The following is a 15,760-nucleotide window of genomic DNA, read 5'->3' on the forward strand; positions in this document are numbered from 1 at the left end:
AACTATTAAGATCACGTGCAATCTTATTTCTAACCACGTGCAATATTGTTTCTTATATAAACTTCATCCCAACTCAGCTGGTTGTAAAGCAAGCGCTAAAATAAATATGACCCACCAAAATAGCTGTACCGCAACGAACCAGTACAGTTTTAGGGTTACTCCATTATACTCAGAAACGTTTATAAAATTTTGAAGAAATCCTATTCGATTTACAGACTTTAAAGCTATGATATAGACTAATTAATATATAAATCAAACTATTTTCAATTCTCCACTACAAATCGGTCCAGGCACTGCCTAAAACAGCAATGCACTGAAAGTACTTTTGAGTACACTACAATCATATTTAATGTCACGTGTAAGAAAGAGCTACAGTATCTAAATTTCAAAGCATTACGTGCAACATAAGATGCAGCTTAAAGCTGAGATTATGAAGTGCGATATACCCACGTGCAGGGTTGTAAACTCAGTGCGGCACACGCACGTGTATTTGTCTGTTCAAAACTGCGTTATGTTGCACGTTAGACCCTGTACGCGCGTAAATGTTACACAAATGCGTGAGAATATTACACACATTCACGTTACGTAACAAAGTGACATTTGCAAAAAACGTCAAAATATTATAAAATACAAGTAACTGTGAAATATCTTAGTGAATCAAATAAAAATATAACAAAGCACAAATCCGCACTTTTTTCCCTTGATCGCTAAAATTGTCTGAGCAGTAAAACACGACACTATACAATATCAATAAGATCGAGTAAAAAAGTGCGGAAAATTCAAAACTTCTGTCAAATATAAAGCTTGTTACATTAGTCTGGCGAGAGGGGAGGCGACACACCTAGATCTGAACCCGATATTGTCCGCCTCACCCTCTCCTCACACTGTATCTCTATTCTAGGACCTAGTATTCTAACATTTCTTCCAGCTCAATGCTCAGCTCGCGCGCAAGTTTATACCACGTGTCATGACAACTAAATTCCATTGCCACGGTAACAACTATCTCATCTCGAGTTAAATAGGTTAAAGAATAGCGCGACAGTCAGTAATAGCGCATATTGTCCTTGGGAGCAACTGTTTTTAGTGTGAGCTGAGTTCTCTACTGCTTGTGTTATGGCACCACATCGTACAGGGATAGTTGTGTTTACTTCTATACAGTTAGCTTGCATTCCGGCTGATGTCGGTGACTGGGAGGAGAAAGGGGGTAATGATATGTTTTAACGTGAAAAATAATGTCGACAACAAAAGCAGGTAAATGAAAGATCTCCTCCGGGATTTAAAGTGTCCAGTTTTAAGCAGTGAGCAAGAAAGTGAGCTAACCTTGTTGAAGTTCCTGTAAGCACTCCGACAAGATGGAGTACATGGAGCATGCTCAACTATAGTCTCCTCACAGGAGCCTACATATTTGTTGTGTAGTTCCTTGCATACTGAGTTTCGGAAACAGGCGTTCAGTTCTCTGTGACAATCTAAACTCATCGCTGAAACAGAAGGATTGTTAGGAAGGTCGGAAATCAATACGAAAGGTGATATATCTATAAGCGTCCACTTAAAACAGAATGTGTTCAGCCGATGATTGCAGAAAAAAAGAGGATGTAATTTAAAAGATAAAAATAAAAGCAACTCACCCTCTCTAATGCAGCTAAGTTTAACATTCTTGACTCCCACACATTCCTGCTCAATAATCTTCTCTCCGTGAGGCCGCCGGGAGAGGAGTCTCTCGTAGGCCAGCTGACACTCCCGCGTGCACGGAATCATCTTGTCACTGCGCATCTGTGCGTCACACACGTACCTGTAGTTATCCAACTCCTGCGAGATGAGGTGTGTTTAATTGGTGAACTCACTAAGGTTCAGGGGATTTAGCGGATGGTTATTGAATTAAACTATTTAAATGATATGTTTTTCAGATCGCAGACTAAAATCACCCTGACAACACACATTATATACGCTAAGAAGCTGTCGTAATTACCTTTTTGCAGTCGGAGTCCATATTGCAATCCTTAACAGTTATAGTACACTCGGAGAACTCGTAATTATTGTCCTGGTCCTCTTTTTCTTCCTTTTTCTCTTCAGGGTTGTCTTCAGTTGGAGTACCTTCTGTTGGCTCTTTTGGGGCAGGACCTGGTAAAGTGAACTTGTTAGCACATATCGCGATTAACTATTATAAAACGGGTAATAAACTCTGTCCATAATCACAGATACGATCAGCCAAAGCTGAGTGGACGGATATCTGATAACAATAACAGTTTGTATAATAAACTATAATACTTACATCCTGCAGTCTCGGGCAGTTCATCGCTGTTATCCCCACAGTCATCTTCACCGTCACACTTCAGAGAGTTGCTGATGCACCTGTTCAGGGTCTCGCAGTGGAACTGGTCTGCTGTGCACGCATCTGAGGAGGGATTCTGTTAAAAGGAGCTTAGAATGGAAAATATGGAATCAATTTGAGATCTGTTAACCAATAAAACCAGTCTGAATAATAAATATCTCGCGGGATCGTTTGTGGGTTTAGATGGGGGGGGGGGGGGTCCCGTTTAGATCAATAAGTAGATCAACTCACCACAGTTAGCCTCGTCAGTACCATCCCTACAGTCCACTCGGCCGTCACACTTAAACTGTTGTGACAAACACCGGTCTCTGTCACACTTGAACTCGTTCCCTCCGCAAGAATTACAGTTCACTTCGTCTGTGGGAGTTACAGTTAGAACAGTCTTTTACTAAGAGACGAAAACATAAGTACCCTAATTGGTAGGGTTTGTGAACCTGAGATTACTACGGTCTGATAGGCAAGATTCTGGAAACTTCTTCCAGGTATCGACTTGCGATACAAAGAATAAGCCTTCAATTGATAGACGAGTGTACTTATATCTATAGACAACTGTCAATTTTGAGACTACCCTACGTTAGACAACAATAAGACGCAATAAATAATAAACAGTGCATGCTATGACTAATGTATCCACCAAATAACTAACCTGATCCGTCTGTACAGTCCCTGATAGCATCACAACGAGACGGTAAAGGAACACATTGACTCTTGTCAGCACAGCGGAACTGGTTTGAGAGACACTTGTCTGAAAAGAGAGACAAGTGTTAAGCACGGACTACTTACTGTGTTTTTACTATCGGGAGAGTTGTCAAAATTGGCGTTAAATATTTACGAGAGGCGATTAAAAATGAGCTCATGTCTACGATACGAATGTAAATATCAATACCAAAGAAAAATATTGAATTTCTATATTAATGGGAAATGTTTTTCAAGATTCTTACCGCAATCCGTTTCATCCATTCCATCCTCGCAATCCTCAAAGGAGTCGCACCGGAAGGAGATAGGTTTGCACATTCTGTCGCAATAGATCTGGTCCTGTCTGCACATATCTGAAATAAGTGGATGTGTTATTTGACTGGCATTTTGTAACAAGTCCGTTTCTGGACTCTGGTTAATTTCTGCAATTTATTTCACTGTTAATAGTTGGCTGGAGAGTCTGCGGTTCAAGTCTAGAATAGATGGTTTTGGTACCGATTCTATTGACAATACATATTGTTCTCCAACAACGTACCGCTCTTAAATCTTTAAAATCTAAGAAATCTGAATTGAAATTTCTTCCTGCTGATAAGGGCAACGCCACTGTTGTACTGACTCACGATCAATACATAACCAAAGTTACCGACCACTTATCCTCAGGTAGTTACACCCTCTTAACGAAAGACCCCACTCAATCCGTTACCACTAAACTACAGAAAGTCCTCAAGAAACTACACACCGACAAGATGATCACGACCGACCTATACCACAAGATGCGCAACCTACATCCTAGATGGCCTCAACTTTACGGACAACCTAAGATACACAAACCCGGCGCACCTATCCGTCCCGTAGTCAGCTTCTACAACACCCCCCTCCAAGCCCTCCACAAAGTCCTCGCATCTTTCCTCAAACCCCTAGCCCAGAACCCCTTACGCCTCAAAGACTCTTCCGACTTCAAACATCGCTTCGACTCCTCTCTCAATCCCTCCTTCCACTACCACGCCTCCTTAGACGTCCAATCCTTGTACACCTCCTGTGACATGCGCCTAGCCCTCAAAACTGTCATCTCCTCCTTTGAACAGAACCCCTCTCGTCTTCCCTCCAATGTCACCACCACCACCATAGGCTCCCTTATCAACTTTTGCCTTGACAACTCATACCTTGAATTCAACGGCTCCTTCTACTCCCAAGACGAAGGTGGTACAATGGGATCCCCCCTCATTGTTGAACTAGCTGAAATCCGCCTTGCTGAAATCGAGACCTTAGCTTTATCCTCATGTCCTGACCCTCCGAACACTTACTCCCATTTCGTTGACGACGGCCTTGGATCTTTCAGAGACAGAAACCACGCAGAATCCTTCCTTACATTCCTTAACTCCCTTACTGAAGACCTCAACTTTACCCAAGAACATCCCTCTACAGACGGAACTATACCCTTCCTTGACGTTCTCATCCACCCTGACAAATCCACATCAGTCTACAGAAAACCCACCCACACCAACCTCTACACCAAGTACTCCTCCTGCACCACCAACTCATCTAAGAACGCAGTCATCCGATCACTGACCAGAAGAGCCCACAACATCTGCTCACCCCAACACCTTGACGACGAACTCCAGACAGTACGACACGTTTGCCTCCAGAACGGCTTCCCTCCTCACCGCATCACCACCATCATGGACGAAGTACAACGGAAATTCACCAACCCCTCTCGCCACCAATCCCTAGCCTCATTCAACCGACAGACCCGTGAACATGCCCTTAGTGTTTCTCTTCCTTTCCATCCCTCCCTATCCAAACCCATCTCCAAGATACTCGGACAACACGACATCAAAGTCACCCACTCCTCTGCTACCTCCCTCCGCAACCTCCTCACCAAAACGAAGACCACACCCCCTACTCACCTCACTCCCAACACCATCTACGAAATTTCCTGCTCACAGTGCCCCTCCAAATACGCCGGACAGACCTACAGACCCTTGGTCCACCGCATGAAAGAACACGAACGATGTTACAGACTCAACAACGCCATCGACGAATCCACAGACAGAATCAAATCAGCCCCTGCACATCATGCCCTGACCACCGGCCACACCATATCCTGGAACAACATCGAAGTCCTCAAATCCCTCACCTCACGCTCCCAACTTGACCTCACAGAACACGCAGCTATACAAATACGACAACCAGCTATGAACAGAACAGACCGCGCACCCAAATGTAGTTCCCTCTGGGACCCCATTCTTCCTAAAATTGCCAAATCCTTAAAGTCCAGACCATCTGGCATTTCCTTCTCAACCTCAACAGAAGACTAAATTTTTATTGACATTGTACTGTAATTTTCACTTTCCCACCCACACCTCCCCCACCCTCCACCCCTGACACCACTCAATCACATATAAGCATTGTCCACCACATCACATTCAGCTGACGACGATTAACACATGTTTATTGAAAGCTTCTACAAGTTAAATCATCGTATCTCTTATATGTTTTTAACCCAACTCCACTCAGTTTTCTCCAGGTAAGAAATCCAGGTAAAATTAAAATCAGCGACGTATTTATCGTAATTATATTACAGCTAAGTCGGCTCGCTTTGTGGGTGCGTGCATTAAATATTAAAATGTACTGTGCGTGAGCGCGCGCTCTGTCTAGCCGCTAGCAATATGCGCGTGATGAGCGCTGACATGAAAACACAAGGACTTCGCGCGTTACAGTAAGTATGTTACCAAATTTGCTCCATAATGAAGACCGAGTCTCGGAAGAATGAACTAGTTGCAACTACAAATGTTGGTTTTTAATTGAACTTTCATCGAATTTTTCTGTATGGTTAAAACTAAGCAGATGCGTGGCATCCAACCCAGGATTACTCGACGAACTTAGCGCAGATTTTACGGCAGTCAAAAGCGCTGCAAGTAAAACGTGAGCTGCAAGCTCTAAATGATTTATATGCCGAATATGGGCTCTATAACGTCGTTTGTTTTAAAACAATAGTTTTTTATAACTCGTCGGATTGATGGTTGATTTGATTGGCAATGTCATTCAATGGTCACGAGTAACTCCATGGCTACGTTTATCAGTTTGCTTTAGACACTAATTGTTGTTGTATGTTGAACGACCTTTTAAAAACTTAACTTTTCTCCCGTGACCTAGGTTTTTAAAGTGATACAGTGTTTTTTCTGGTCTTTAAGAGTGTTAGGATCATAAAATGTGGGAATGTACATTCCGATGTGAAAAACGAAAATGATGATCATTATATCGATAGATTGTATCATGTCTTAATCTTAGAATTCTACATCACATATTTTAAACAAAATCTATCAGCCATTCAACAAATTAGAGCTTTCTCCTTCGCGGTCCACAACTCTCAACTATTTTGTAAAACGTATCCCACAATTGTCTGTGAGAGCACGTTACCACCGCACAAGCAACTTGTGTTGTTATTTATCAGGTTTGTAACGTGCAAGGTGGTCTCTCTTCTCAGAGGTTCTCTCGCTATTTGTGTGCAACCTGCGCTAATAAACATAGACTGTATCTTTAAATCGGAACACTGTGAAATCCTGAGAGTAGTAATACAGCTGGAAGTGTTAGTTCCTGATGAGAGTAATGGAGGAGCACACAACATAATATTATAAAGGAGCACACAACATGATATAATGGAACTATTTGAGAATAATCTAATAAATAAGTGATCGCCAGGGCACATGTGTTATCTAATAACATCGTGTAATGATTCTCCTCTACCTTCCTCACTAACTCTCCCTTAACTCTGGCTCTCTCTCAGGTAACGTGGTATTACATTCTCAGGTCACGTGGTATTACACTCTCAGGTCACGTGGTATTACATTCTCAGGTATAGAGTGTATGTGACGCAATGTGACGTCATGCTCGGCAGAGGAAATCCGCAGAATTTTCCATCGGTTTCTAAAATGTTAAGAGGTTATGATTTATTCACATTATTGGATGTAATAGGAACCACATAATATGCGAGGGTGTTGAAGAATAAACTTGTGGTTTACTCCGCAGTACTACAGAAGATGACGTCACGAAATCAACCAAGCATGTCTGAGGTGTATTGTACATGAATAGTGGGTAAAGTTTTTCCAGGTCACGGCTACAAAAGTAGGACTACCAACAATAGGACCACAGATCACGTGAACAATACAAACAGGATATCAACAGGCAATAAACCCGACCCCTGTAACCTAGCAACCAACCCCGACATGCTGTCTTGTCACGTGTTAAAGTGGGCTAGCCAATCAGCTAATAGCACGGACCAAAGACAGGAGCGTTACCATGACAACATAGCACTTCCTGTGCTCGAGTCACATTTGACCAATCAGACTCAGGTACTAAAACCACGTGACAAAACCCGACCAATGAGACAGTGTAAAAAAATCGGGTAGTCCACCCAATAGAAGAAACTTCCTTGCTTCAAGCAGACTGCACTGGGTCTAATATACACATAGCATCCTACCATGGAGCTGTTTTATACAGTGTAGAAGCTAGCATCCTTGTAAATACACACTAATATACCGTCAACTCTCTCAGACAGCTGCAGGTAACATAGTGTCTACATACTGACACATTGTACCACAGTCATCTGTACAGTGAGGGGTATTAGTGAGGGGTATAGGTAGTGTGGGGTAGTAGTGCGGGGTATAATTAGTGAGGGATATTAGTGAGGGGTATTAGTGAGGGGTAGTAGTGAGGGGTGTTAGTGAGGGGTAGTAGTGAGGGGTATCAGTGAGGGGTATAGGTAGTGAGGGGTATAGGTAGTGAGGGGTATTAGTGAGGGGTAGTAGCAGGGACGTAGCCAGGATTTTTCTTTGAGGGGGGCTGTCGGCGAGCGAAGCGAGCCGACGCGTCCAATCAAGCTGCGCAGCGAGCGAAGCGTGCAAGCTGTGGCAGGGGTCTGGGGGCGCAGCCCCCAGCGGGGTCCAGGGGCGGAGTCCCTTGGCGGGGGCTAGGGGGGCGCAGCCCCCCGGAAATTTTTTGCTAAACAGGGTGTTTTAGACGACATTTGGCATTAAAGAAATTTGTAGGACAGCAATAAACTGGGATTGAAAAGAATCAAGTACTCACGTAAATTTGGTAACTTCACAACAGCAATCTGCAATCTCCAATCAGAATTTACGACTTACTCAGACCTCATCGTCTTAAGATTTTTACATTTCCTACGGTCTAGGGGACACTATTGACTATAATTATAGAAGTCTTCTAGAATGTTTGCTTGGATTTAATGACATATATTTACTAATCCACAGTTCAAATCTTTGACTGACTGCAGTCATAAACACAGCCCAGTTACCAGGCGACCATGGGGACTAGGGGGCTTATCTTTTTTCTGGGGTTCGATTTTTTCCGGGGGGGGGCTGCCGCCCCCCTAGCCCCCCCCTGGCTACGTGCCTGGGTAGTAGTGAGGGGTATTAGTGAGGGGTATTGTAGGTAGTGAGGGGTATTAGTGAGGGGTATAGGTAGTGAGGGGTATAGGTAGTGAGGGGTATTAGTGAGGGGTATTAGTGAGGGGTATTAGTGAGGGGTATTAGTGAGGGGTATTAGTGAGGGGTAGTAGTGAGGGGTGATATGCCTAGTCAGTATGAGGGAGGGGTCACAGCAGTAAACTGAGAATAAACACAGCTCAAGAACATCTCCGCTTTTATATAGGGACAAGCCAGACAATTCATGGCTTATAAAAAGTTTCAAATATCCCAGCTTCATTAAGATCTGAATAATAAGAAACTCAATATCAGACTAAATTTCAGTTGCGCGGTAGTAGCGCGTTACAGCACGTGGGGACAGGGGCGGCAGATCAAAGGGGGCCCAAAGAGCTTGTGAGAAGTGCTAGCAGGAAGCTCTAGACATATTGTACTGTGCGTGTGTATAAAGTTGGAAAATACTTTCTACATTCTCTGTCAATATGTTGACTGTGATCAAGCATTTTTTGAAATTAACGACACAATTTCTTACGAGTTTAAATAAAAGTCGTGTTTATATTATCTTGTGATTGTTATAATAACAATAACTAATAACGATTAAGTCAAAATTTTAAAAACAAACAAAATATATTTAAAGAATACTAATATATTTAAAGAATACTAATAGTGTTTAGTCCGTATTTCACCCCGTGAATTGTGGTTGATCTTGCCTGTGTGCTTCCACCGGTAGTTCCGGCAGTCGCGTCGGTGGTGGCGGTCCTAGGTGTTCAAGTTTTGGCGGTGATGACCATAGTGGTTTCGGGTATGCGAGGTTTAGGAGTTCTCGAGATTCTGGTTCTGGAGTTGGTGGCCTTAGTACTGGATTCACTGACCATAGTTCTGGTGGTTTCGGGTATGCGAGGTGTAGAGGTTCTCGGGATTCTGGTTCTCGCGTTGGTGGCATTAGTAGTAGTACTGGATTCACTGACCATAGTTCCGGTGGTTTCGGGTATGCGAGGTGTAGGGGTTCTCGGGGTTCTGGTATTGGTGGCCTTATTAGTACTGGATTCACTGCTGGCGGCATTGGTGGCGCGGGCGGTCTTACTTTTATTGGTGGCAGCATTGGCGGTGGTTTGAAAGTTATTGGTGGCGGTAATGGCGTTGGCTTTATCAAAACTTTTTCTTTTTTCTTTTTCTTTCCTTTCTTATCTTTCTTTTCTTTCTCATCTTTCTTGTCTTTCTTATCTTTCTTATCCTTCTTTCCTTTTTTCATTGCTTTCTCTTTCTTTTTATTCTTAGTACCTTTCAATCTTCCTTTCATCGAATTTTTGTTTTTCATCTTTTTCGCAGTTTTTGGCTTCGGCTTTTTTTTAATCGAATCAAAATTTACTTCAGAGAAAGCCAAAGTAATATCTTGCTTCTTTTTCACCACAACCTTTCCGACTTTACCCTTTGCTTTTTTAGACGTATCAACATTGTGAAGGATGACAACCAAAGTGAAAAGGAACACAAACAATCTCATACCAAGATGAGATCAAGTACGAATACGAGGGCACGTTACTGAAATGAATTTATTCTCCTTGAAGCAAGAAGAAGAATATGTAATAACACCAATAATTTTCTGATTCACTTTCTAAATCGTTTCTCATCTAATGCATGCTTAAAACAAGGTAGCGCAGTAAATTAATTCTTTTCAGACGCTATCTCGAACTTAAAATAGACATAATAAGTACGTATTTGGAAAGTGGTATGAATTAGGATTGAATTCATATTAATTTCACCTCACATTACCCACGCCTCTGGCGTTAACTTGTAAATTTAGAAAGCCTTGCAGACCCCTAGTCTGTTCACAAAATTTCAACATATTTCAAAGTTTCAACCTGTTATTTGACTCTGTGGAGTTAACTATGTAGATTCAGATAATTTTAGTTTCAGCAGTATGTAAACTCGTACACTATCAAGCCATCACGTGACCACTCTTCTTAAATAGCTTACCTGACACGTGATTAATCCTGGGTACTTCACACTGGGAACCTAGTCTTTCTCACTCCTTGACTTATACAATCCTGGTAAACATGTAACTCCTCAGTAATCCCAACTATAATAACTGCAGTGACTAGTGTTGGTCATTAGTTAAACTCTAGACACACGAATAACTACACTCTACCAACAGCTCTATAAGATAAACAATGCTCCGAGCTGCTCCAAAGCTGCACTCTAACAAGTGTTAATTTCTACTGCACTACACGTGAGTTAGAGCAGCTCCTATCTCTTAATCTCACCTCATTGGCTTGTAGCCAGCCCACGTGCTGTGACGTCATACCACGTGGTTATTGGCGTAATGTCACGTGTCACGCAGCTTGAATGATGACCCGCGTCGTCCCGTTTTGTAATGCTATATCCAATGAGGGGTCCCAAGTTTGGTCACACGGGAAGTCAGTAACCAATAAGAACCGAGAAAAGGAGTCACAATGCTACCACCAGCCAATAAGAACTCGTAACAGGGCCCCACACTGCACGAGGTGGAGTTTGGTGAGAAGGAGCGGTGAGAAGTAACCACACAACTCAGTTACACCGATCACCATGCTTCTCATCCCCCGCAACTTAACACTACTCCAGCAGTACAGAGTATCCCACACTCCTCCCCCTCTCTTCTCCTCTCAGAGACTAGATGTAACTATTGTCCTGCTACATAATATCCAACCTGGTTTAACTGTCCCTGTGAGGGGGGAGACAGTGCTCGTCTCCCTTCCCACAGGACGCTTAGACGGGGTGAGTATCGTCTCCCCCTGGTCATTGTAGTGAGTTCTAACTGTTGTGTGGGGTGCGCAGATCTTTAGTAAATATATAACCTATGTGATCATGAGTTGGTTTGGTGGACAAGTCGTGAGTTCAACAGATTTCAGGACTGGTTCCTAATCAACTCTTATTACTCTCTTTACTCTGCTACAAGGTTACATTTCCGGGTGTAGCAATAAACTCGCGCTATGTAGCGACAACACAGGCTGTAGTAACTGCTGTGACACGGGATTGCTATTACAATGTACCGGGTTAAGTCTGTAGCACAATCCCGTGTCCTGTGTCGCTATTACTACACTCCATTATTACAGCCGGTCTTTATCAGAGTTGGGGGAGTTACATGGTGGGGAATATTTGGAGGATATTTGTCCGTTTTCTGTTGAAATTAGATGTGAATATTTGTCCGTTTTCTTTTTCAGAGTCGATGTAAGAGATGTGGTAATGTGGTATCTGAGATATTTTATGAATTATCTTTGTTGTCAGTGGGGTGGCTGTGTGATTGAGGCGGCCCAAGGTCCAGACTTCAGGAGCTCACCGACAAATAGCACAACCCTCCCCGACCCTCTCAAAGCGTGGTGGTTAAGTTAATAACTATTACACTCAGACCTGATCATCTATACATTATAGCGACACAAGTACAGCCAGGTTCCGGTCTTCAAAGGCCACTTTAAGGTTGGCACTAGGTCAGAGTACGGACAGTAAAGCAAAGCCCTTGTATATCTAACAAACCGTTTGTCTGGTGGCCTGGCTCCTAGTTACCAGGAGAATTATTTGTCTAGCTGAGTCACAGCTATTTCCAGAGATTTGGCACCTCGTACCTGCTCATAGCTTCCACGTGAAATGTGACATTTTTGAAAAAAATGTACAATTTTTATGAAGGAGTAATTGCTAAACAGCTCCACACAGAGGAAGCTGACAACCTTAGTGACGCAGTTATAACAGGTGTATTAAGTACACCTTACAGGCTTACACAACCTTTACACACACCTGACTTAGCAGATCATTACTCATTCACATATCAAGTATCACTACACCTAACGTGATGACGTCACACATGTCACGTGATGACGTCACGTGGTGCACACTGATTACGTCATCAATTAGTTCGACTAGAACACGAGACATGGTGAAGTGAGGACTGAAGCAGGGGTACATGTGACTGCACATGACTGGAAGGGTGGTGAGTGGTAGTGACACGGCACGAGAAGTCAGGGTCGCGGACTGGAGACCTGGGGGTCCCTGAGCTGGGGTATCAGGTATCAGACTATAAAACCCTGACCCTCTAGCTCCTCTACTGCTCCTCTAATAGAGTATAACCATTGTACCCTGACTCTGATACCAGGTTATGTTTCTTCAAGCAGTAAATACTTTAATTACACAATTATCTGATATAATTACAGGTAGATAACGTGACAGTAAATAGCCCTGAACGGCAGGAACCAGTACAAAACATAACCTGATAACACCACTAGATAAGGAGTCATGTCATCATGGGTTATATTACTGGGTCTGTATTGAGAGAAGTGTGCCAAATATTAGCACCCTCTAAAAAGGGTTAAGGCCCCTAATAAGCTAAGAAGTGGTTAAGGTCCCTAATATAAGGGGTAAAGAGGCGCATGACGTTTACTGTTGTACCAGACTCTAGGCTCAGCTTCACTTATCTCTTCAGTAACGTGGCCAGTATTTTTATATCCCGATAATTTATCAATTATGTAATGGACTAATTGGTGTAATTCCGAGCTGGATGGCATTATGCCGTGGTAATTACTACACTTTAATCCATACACTGCACTCTCAGAGTATGATACATTTATTATTACATATTATTAGGGTGATACCTGCCTGGAATGCCGTATTATGTTTAGGCATGTTGTAAAGGAAGCGATAATTATTAAGTAAGCATAATTAATAATATCTTGGGATATTCATACGTGTACGGTTACAGAATTAAAACTTAAACATATTTTTAAAATGAAACAGAAAAAACGAAACCGTATTTTTTTAATTCCTAAGATGCCATGGCCTTATGTACAACACATTGGACTCTGAATGATTATTTAACGAAACGTCACTCGACTTATGGCGTATTATTAACCGAACTAAACACCACAGAGTATTTAAAAAATCCTTTGAATTCACCCCTTTAGGAAAGATCATTGAAATTAAAACTTTTCTTTAACTATGGCCATGGTAATCTTTTTACAATCGAGTTACAAAGCCGTTCGAACATTTTTGCGACCGTTTACGGAAGACGTGGAGACTCTATTGTTCTTATACTAAAACCGTTTAACCAAGTATTTGTTCGTTTAAGAACATGTGAAGTTGGAAAATATTTGAAGTCTGTAACGAAAAAATCCAGTTAAAAGATAAAAAGCCACGCTAACTACCTTTCTTTAGCTGGTAATCGCTGTACAATCAAGTTATGAAACTCGTCCAAGTATTTTTAGAAGCGTTTTAGAAAAGCACTGAGACTCTTCTAGATACCATTCCTGTACTAAAACTATTAATTATCAACTATTTTTCCAGGGTAGGTCTAGTTAAAACTCCAACTAAAACATTAAATATCTCACTGTAACTCACCGTTTGCCACGACTATCACATCGTCAGAAATCTGAGGGTCAGCTGATATCACGTGACCGAGATATAACAGAGAAGATAGCAGTAGGTTTAGAGACATCTTCATTTTAGGGGCGTGGTGGTTGAGTGGGCTAGACATGAGTTCTTTTGTTAGTTTCAGTTGTAATTTCAGGGAAATGTTAGACTATTCGTCTGTTAAGTCCGGTATATTATAATCGTTTGTAAACCGTCTCATTAAGTATATATTTAACTAAATCTATAAGTACAATGATTGCCGGACGTCTATTTTACAAATTGAGTCACATCATCACTATTCACGCTTGAGTGATTCCCCAGGGTTTTTATCGGGTTAACCGATAATTATCAATGTTTTAAAATGCAGGCTAGCCCCAAAACCATGATCAAATCACAAAACAACGACCAACAAGACCACTGAATCGTCAGGAATTACAGCTGTAGTCGCGATGTAGCTACAATGTAAACTACTAGCTGTGATATTGTATACATGTGTAAGCTATTAGCTACTAGTTAGAAAATAATCTAAGCAGTAACGTTAATAAGCACGAGCATGCAGGAGTTAAGCAGGAGAACATGGGAAGTAAATAGCAAATCCAATGTGGTGCTTGAAGTTAAAACAATTGGAATGATTATCATCGGCAAGAATGGCGTGTGAGGCGATGCCGAGATGAGCACATACGTTTATATCCAGACAGATAAACAGTAAAAAACATCCTGATATAAGCTGTATATTTACTGTATATATTGAGGTGTTAAATGCTAGATCTGGCAATTTCTCCTGGTGTTTGCAGCCACTAGGCGTGGTCCTCGCTCGACCAATCAGAAGTGTAGACTTGCTACATTAACCAGTCAGGTAGGAGTAAAGACTTGATAATATGGACTTGTTAACCACTGATATGGACTTGTTAACCACAGTACAGTGGTTAGTGAACCACGTCCGGCACGGTTTATATAGGTCTTATCAAGGGTTCCTCTAACTCAACCCACAAATTTAGATAGTCATAACTCTGCTAAAAATTGTGGCTGGTTACAAATAGGGCTGTTCTACAATATCTTTGTCGGTGTGGCAGAATGGGGTAGGTTTACTAAATTGATGCCGCGGTCTCAATATTGGCACCCAAACAGACGAAAGTAAAAATATTTTCCCTCTCTTGTGGTCAGAGATCAGCACCTAAATGACAAAGAAACCGGATACAAAGCTTACACTGGAGATATTTGGTCGACAGAATGTGAACAAAATGTCACATACCTACAACTCTGTAGGTTATTATTGTTAGGGACATACTAACAACCCGGACTGAGAGAAAACCACGCCGAGACACTCAGACGCCAGTTTATAACGATAACAACAAGTTCTCTAAAACAAGTTCAGGGTGACAACCTATCAAACACACTACAGAGAACACAACAAGTGGGAAAGCAGTCAGGAGGAGGAGGAGGAGGAGGAGGAGGAGGAGGAGGAGGAGGAGGAGGAGGAGGAGGTGTTTAATTGTGTTGTGATCTTTAGTCAAGAATTCACCTATATCACGTGATACACAGGTTATGAGATATTGGATAACAAGTGATGGACTGTGTAGGGGTTCTCTTACAGGTAGAGGTAATGTCAACGAAACGTTATCTGATAAAGTTTAATCATGTGATCAGGAGAGAGAGAGGGGAGTGAGAGAGGGAGAGAGAGAGGGGTAGATAATTGACAGGGTCCAACCCTGGGACTTTAAGAGCCCTGACTAAATTAGGTGAAACAGAACCTGCCTATAATCAGTTGTTAACTCGAAATACAATAGGTTAATAGAAATACAATAGGTTAATACAATAGGCTGGGAGCTCGGTAATAGTATAATAGAGTAAACGGGCTAGATAAAATATAGATGATGAGGCGGTATACAGAGTATATAACACAGGACTTTATACTAACTGTAAA

At 42.0% G+C, this 15,760-nt stretch overlaps 1 protein-coding gene across 1 annotated transcript in view; it reads right to left on the minus strand.

The window, feature by feature from the left end:
• Positions 1–122: 122 nt before the first annotated feature.
• LOC134817873 (atrial natriuretic peptide-converting enzyme-like) overlaps positions 123–15,760 on the minus strand; it is a 35,821-nt gene continuing 20,183 nt past the window's right edge. Inside the window, exons 2-9 of the mRNA XM_063827227.1 lie at positions 3,271–3,378; positions 2,976–3,074; positions 2,561–2,686; positions 2,270–2,392; positions 1,967–2,118; positions 1,626–1,806; positions 1,321–1,478; positions 123–1,187 (exon numbers count right to left, since the gene is read on the minus strand). Coding sequence (XP_063683297.1) covers positions 1,005–1,187; positions 1,321–1,478; positions 1,626–1,806; positions 1,967–2,118; positions 2,270–2,392; positions 2,561–2,686; positions 2,976–3,074; positions 3,271–3,378 — 1,130 coding nt within the window. The 3' untranslated portion in view covers positions 123–1,004. The remainder of the gene's footprint in view (positions 1,188–1,320; positions 1,479–1,625; positions 1,807–1,966; positions 2,119–2,269; positions 2,393–2,560; positions 2,687–2,975; positions 3,075–3,270; positions 3,379–15,760) is intronic.

Source organism: Bolinopsis microptera, chromosome 7 (genome assembly GCF_026151205.1).
Source record: "Bolinopsis microptera isolate Bmic1 chromosome 7, MBARI_Bmic_1.0, whole genome shotgun sequence".
Classification (NCBI taxonomy): Eukaryota; Metazoa; Ctenophora; class Tentaculata; order Lobata; family Bolinopsidae; genus Bolinopsis; species Bolinopsis microptera.